At 45.6% G+C, this 6,071-nt stretch overlaps 1 protein-coding gene across 1 annotated transcript in view; it reads right to left on the bottom strand.

Annotated features, from left to right (window-relative positions):
* The window catches only part of TULP4 (tubby like protein 4), a 198,260-nt gene that overhangs the window by 140,662 nt on the left and 51,527 nt on the right, over positions 1 to 6,071 (bottom strand). The window contains 1 exon segment of the mRNA XM_010840910.1: positions 881 to 3,093. Within this exon segment, the coding sequence (XP_010839212.1) occupies positions 881 to 1,132 (252 nt within the window). The 5' untranslated portion in view covers positions 1,133 to 3,093.

Below are 6,071 nucleotides of genomic sequence, written 5' to 3'. Positions count from 1 at the left end.
AAAAGTGAACGTGAAATCGCTCAGTTGTGTCCGACTCTTAGCGACCCCATGGACTGCAGCCTACCAGGCTCCTCCATCCATGGGATTTTCCAGGCAAGAGTACTGGAGTGGGGTGCCATTGCCTTCTATCCAAAACCACTTAATTACAATATAAGGTGGATTCCTCATAAGAAACTAGTGGACAGGGCAGCATGAATATGGTTAACAGACTATGTAAGTACACTTCTTTTAAACACACTGCTCACTAAATGCTGGTGGAAGGAATTTCAAAGATAATGACCACATTTATGTTATCAGAAGCACAAAGGAATCTATACACAGGTATACATAGCATAATGTCCTCAATATACTATACCCAGCAGATGTGAAAAATCATGGCTCTTGTCCCACTAATTACTTCCTTCATTTCTGTCCAGTTAGTTCTTTTGTCTACCTCCGACATGGGAATACACGCTAGGTGTGAGGCCACCACCAAGCATGCAGATGTGAACTGTGCATGACCGAGTCAGCACCATGTCTGTGGTCTGCACAGCCCATCTGACCCCGGGGCAGGGACTCTGCCTGGATAAAGGTGACCATAGGCTCAGAGCGTCACAGGCAGGTTAGGAGCATCTCATCCAATCCCACACCTGGTCAGAACGCCACCCTGGGGTCCCTGCCAGGGAGCGGCCCACCAACCACGGCAAAAGGATAACGAGGGATGCTGGAGACGTGATACAGGCCACCAGGAATTGGGTCTCCCTGGGAACACACACAGAAGACAGGGTTCACATCTGAGAAGTCTCCCCTGGCAGCAAGTCTGAGGACCTGGAGTCCATCCGGGCAGGGCTTACAAACACCGCCCGTGACCAGACCGAAAGTGAAACAGAAGCCCGCTCACCTCACTATTGTGGCCTCGCAGGTTGAAGTTGATTCTCTGTGGAGTGTTTCTGTCCCGGCGACAGTGGCTGGAGGTGAAGGTCACCCCAACTACGCCGCGCCCATTGCCCGTGGCCAGCCAGCCCTCCTCGTAGTAGCGCCTGCGGCACACGGGCTTCTCCTTCTCACTCTTGGGGACACGGCCCTTCCAGGACAGGCAGAGGATGTTGGAATCGCTGCACAGGACAGGCCCATGCTCCACCGCTGCATACATACTTTTTTTGGATGAACCGTTTTACTTAAAGAGCAAGGCTAAATGCCGAAAAATTTAAACCAATTGCTCTCACTGACTGGTGTTAATTCTGTGGTTGGCTTGCGCTGTTTTGCCCGACCCCTTTAATTGAAACTGACCTCATTCTAATTAGAAGGTCAGTATTTTAGAAAGCTCCACCAAATGCATAGTGAAAAATTCCTCTATAAAAGATGATGGCAGTCTGCTAAGAAAAGATAATGCTTAAAAAAAAAGTGGCGGCCATTTTTATTTTCAAGTCCTTAGAGAAAGCGCCGGGTGACCCTTTGTAGAAAGAGCATTGTTGACAAGTGGTGAAATAGAAACTGAGTGTTCTTTTCACTTGGTTCTTCTTATTCAGCCTGAGATTCCAGTTTAGTGTAATGTGATTCCAGACACAAAGGGCTGCAAATACATAGATTTCAAGTAACTTAAGGCTTAAAGAATCCCTCGAGCTGGAGCGTCCCCTTCAAAAGTTCAGATACAGAGGCAGAACACATGGGATCATCTTCTTTCTGAAGCCACCCTCGGGCTTGCTTTCTCAGCTAGACAAATTTCTGCTGCTAAAGCTGAAGATTGCATAAAGGGAAAAAGGCACACAAACCGTGCAAAACAGACTAGAGTTTGTGCAGACAGCAGTCCAAATTTTAGGAGGAAAAAAAAAACTCTTTACTTGCTGTTCAGAGCCAGAAACCTCCAACTTCAGAGCCCAACCGGGCTTCCCAGAAGGTGGCTGTGTCCTCAGGGAGGGCCGTGACACAGGCTGACGCAGCCCTGGGGGCCATAGAGGCAGGCGAGGAAGCCCCTGCCCCCAGCAGAGCCAGGAGGTTCCAGGGCTCTACGGGAGCGTGGGCCTCCAGTGAATCTAAACACGTGTGTGGACAAAGGGTAGCCCAGCTGGGCTACAGGAGGTCTCCGTACTCCCTCCCCTAGTCACTCCTCCCCTTTCTGCTCTTAAGGATGACGTGCTTTTCCATCTTGAAGGGAAAAAACTAATCCCAGAATTAAGTCCATGAACTGGTCCCCCTTTTACATGCAAGTATGCCTGGACTCAACACGGGAGAGAACCCCTTAAAATGGAAACATGGGCAAGAGTCAGGTTCTTTTCTCACTGTCTCCCTGAACAGTGACTGTGCTGTCTGAAGGGCACTCTCCTGACCACCTTCAGAGACCGTCTCCAAATGCCCCGGGTACAGTCCAAGGAAAAAAGCTTTACAAGAATGCGCCTTGATAATTATTTTGTGATTAGCAGTTTCAATTGCTACCTTAAGGAACTATCCTACAGATACAGGCGAGAAAAAGGGAAATAATAAATTAAAATTTCTGGACTTTTTTCAGTTAACTGAAAAGGCAAAGGAATCAGTTCATTGTTCAAACCTGCCCCATCACACCCTGGCTGGCTTTCCTCCAGTCATAAGCACACAGTGAGAGCCACCCTTCAGTCCTGAATCTTAACGTCTGTCCAAATCACCAGACCCACCGAAAAATAAAGCGCAAAAAGCACGGCACACTTCCACCTGCAAAGCTTGAAATCACACTTCCCCCTCAGTCACCTTCTCACTTAGTTCCTTCTTTAAACTGGAGAGGTATTTTTGAGGCTTGATCTGTGCAAGCTTTTTTTTCTCTTCTTTTTGCAAACTTTCTTTACCCGTGAAGACCATATGGAAAACTGGCCATTAGTGATGTATTTCTCTCCCCGGGCTCCCAAGCCCAGTGGTGTCAAGTTGCTCCATCTGATTCTTAAATTAATTTTCATCAGTTGTAAAACTCTTCAAGAGAGCACAAGAATGAGCCTGTCTTCTCGTGTAAATGTGTATGTATAGAAAGAAAGTTTTAAATATACATAGACACACACTCTTCAAATGGCACACAAAACATCTGTTTTCCCAGTTGTTTCACGAACCATCAGATTAATCACAGCTTGAAGGCCCTGGAGTCTGACAAATCTGTAAGACAAAATGGGACACAAAGAAAAAGAATTAAAAATACTGAAGAATAAAAGTTTTAACACACTTTTACTGATAAACATATGAACATAATATAATAACATAATAATCACTGTAACTGAAATCAGAGACCCCTCTGGACACACACGTTTACCAAATGGAGCTACAGATTGGTAAGATTTCAATAGTAAAAGAGCACTCCACGCAGACTCACAGGCAGCACGCACCATAAGGAGCCGGATGCCATGTGCCATTTACTAAGCTTGCCAGTAGCTGTGCAGAGTGAGTGAAACAACACTGCGTTGTCCCTTCCAAGACTGGGAGCCCTGAATGTGCGCACTTCCCGGCCAGAGGTCGCCATCCTGAGCTAAGCGACAACCTCAAAAAGGAGATGGAAGAGGCTCCAGCAAGTTATCTGAAGGGATGTTTTCACTTTCAGTAAAAGCTCTTCCCTGAAGACACAAGGCAGAGAGAGCCTTTAAAACTCTCCATTCGTGACTGCCGGCAGGTCACAGAGCAAAGCCCAGCTGTCTCGGCTTTTACGTCGTCTACTAGCAATAAAGTTCCAGAGAATCTATCTCCAGCAAACCCATTCCTTCCTGCTGCCTTTGGTCCGGCTCCACATCATATCCACAGAAACACTGGATGACTTGCTCCCTAACCGCGCCCCCCTCCCGTCCCACCTTCCAGAGAACCCTCAGAGTGATCTTTCTAAAACTCAAGGCTGCTCAAAGAGCCTGAACTGTTCTCTCACCTCCCCCGCACCAGGCCATCCCCCAGAGAGCTAGCTGAAATGTACAGCCCAGCCCAGCCCCACCCCCATACCTGGCACTGGACCTGGATATCTGCATCTTTAACAAGTTCCCAAGAGATGCTGACGCTGCTGGTCTGGAACCAGCTTTCAAAGCCACTGGCCTATGAGGTCAAGTCCCAGCAGGACCCTTCGCGATCTGATTGCATGTGTCCTCCTCTGCGACAGCCCCCGCACGCGGCCTGTGTTCAGCCCTCAGCCTCTGGCCATTCCCTGGACTGCGTCCCCTCTCCTTCTTGTTGCCATGGCCTGTGCTCCTTTCCCAAGCCAGGCCTGCATCTTCTCTAACACCTACTACACAGCACCTTTCCTGGGAAGCTTCCCAGAGACCCCGTGCTAACCCGCCAATAGCCTTCATCTCGCTTCATCCTGACTCTCTTCCCTGCACTCCCAGAGGCTGGGAACCTACCCTTTTCGTCCCTGACACAGAACTTAGCACAAACAATTTACTCAATGGAAGTTTCTCAGAGGATGCAGGCCAAGGTAAGGCAGAAGCTACAAATAATTTCCTTGAGATACCCTAATTCAAATGAGTCACAGTACATATACTTCCTTTGTGTCTAAAATCAAAACAATTCAATTCTCTCAGGAAGCACTTGTACCTGAGGGGGGAAAAGTAAAAACAAATGCTATCAAATTCAAATGAATGCTATGTTCTTCCTCCAGAAATTCTAACACCATGGTACAATATTCCCTTAGTCCCTACCCCTGGCTGCAGACAAGCACCAGAGGGGAAAAGCAAAAGCAACTTCTCAAGACCCAGCAATTACTAATGTTTAAACCCACATTAAACATGACAATGTATACCATCTGTTCCCTCACATCCTCCCCAGACAGGAAGTGGTCCATAACATCAAAATTACTTTCAAAATAATACTAAGACATTATAAATCTTCTTCACTGCATCACAATTTCTATCAATGGTGCAAAAGCAACAGTAGGGCCAACCACCAGCCCAAGGGCGCAGACCAAGGCCCAGCATCAGCTGGCACCAGGGCTCGTCAGATCTTTTAACATGCCACCCACGTTAAGGATGTTCTTAATGCAGAAGTAAAAATGATTATTATTCGGTCTCGCCCCTTGAGGACATGGTTGTTCAGCACTCTGTTTCAGACAGTGAGTCTTACACAGCCCTTGTGCAGACTGCAGCACTATGGGGCAACTGAGGAGAAGCACTTGTGCTACAGCTTCAGTGGTGGGCTGAGCAAACCCCTTCTTCATGAAATATACCATGTTTACTGGAAAGAAGGACTGACAAATCATGGCCATTCAGGCTTGGGTCTTTGGCAGACACTTTTTTCTTTAACATGAACAAACTGAGCTGTCACTGATGGTATTTGTTGCCAATAATAAAAGAGTTTTCAAGTTAAAATTGTGGGAAAAACAGCATCTATCATTCTGTGCTTGATAGAATCCCAAGATTTAAAGATCCTCTGCAAGCAAAAGAAGGTGGTATTGATACAGGTGAACTTTTGATAGCAGACTTCATATTTCATAGTGTGTCAGTATTTGGAATATTCACATAGCTTAAAGCAACATTTTTCAAATGACCAATGCATGTTGATAACAATTATACTTTACAGAATCATTCAAAGTGCAAAAAAAGACAAATGGATTTTAGTATAAATAAGTATGAAAAAGTCACTAATACATTTAAAATTCCACATTGCTACTAACCTTTTAAGAAACTACCACTTGTTGAGTTCTGGTGGAGTAACAAAAATATCCATGATTAGCTGAAAAGACTATTAAAATACTCTTTCCTTTTCCAACCACATATCTGTGTGAGGTCAAATTTTCTTTAGACATTACAACAAAACAGTATATTGTAACAGATTGAATACAGAAGCAGATACGGGAATATAACTATCTTTTCAGTACGTTTAGACCATTTCTGCTTTATTGACTATGCCAAAGCCTTTGACTGTGTGGATCACAATAAACTGTGGAAAATTCTGAAAGAGATGGGAATACCAGACTACCTGACCTGCCTCTTGAGAAACCTATATGCATGTCAGGAAGCAACGGTTAGAACTGGACATGGAACAGCAGACTGGTTCCAAATAGGAAAAGGAGTACATCAAGGCTGTATATTGTCATCCTGCTTATTTAACTTATATGCAGAGTACATCATGAGAAACGCTGGACTGGAAGAAGCACAAGCTGG

Source organism: Bison bison, unplaced genomic scaffold (assembly GCF_000754665.1).
Source record: "Bison bison bison isolate TAMUID 2011002044 unplaced genomic scaffold, Bison_UMD1.0 scf7180017864148, whole genome shotgun sequence".
In the NCBI taxonomy this organism is placed as follows: Eukaryota; Metazoa; Chordata; class Mammalia; order Artiodactyla; family Bovidae; genus Bison; species Bison bison.
Note: the sequence above shows the minus strand (reverse complement) of the source record. Positions and strands in the feature narration are given on the sequence as shown.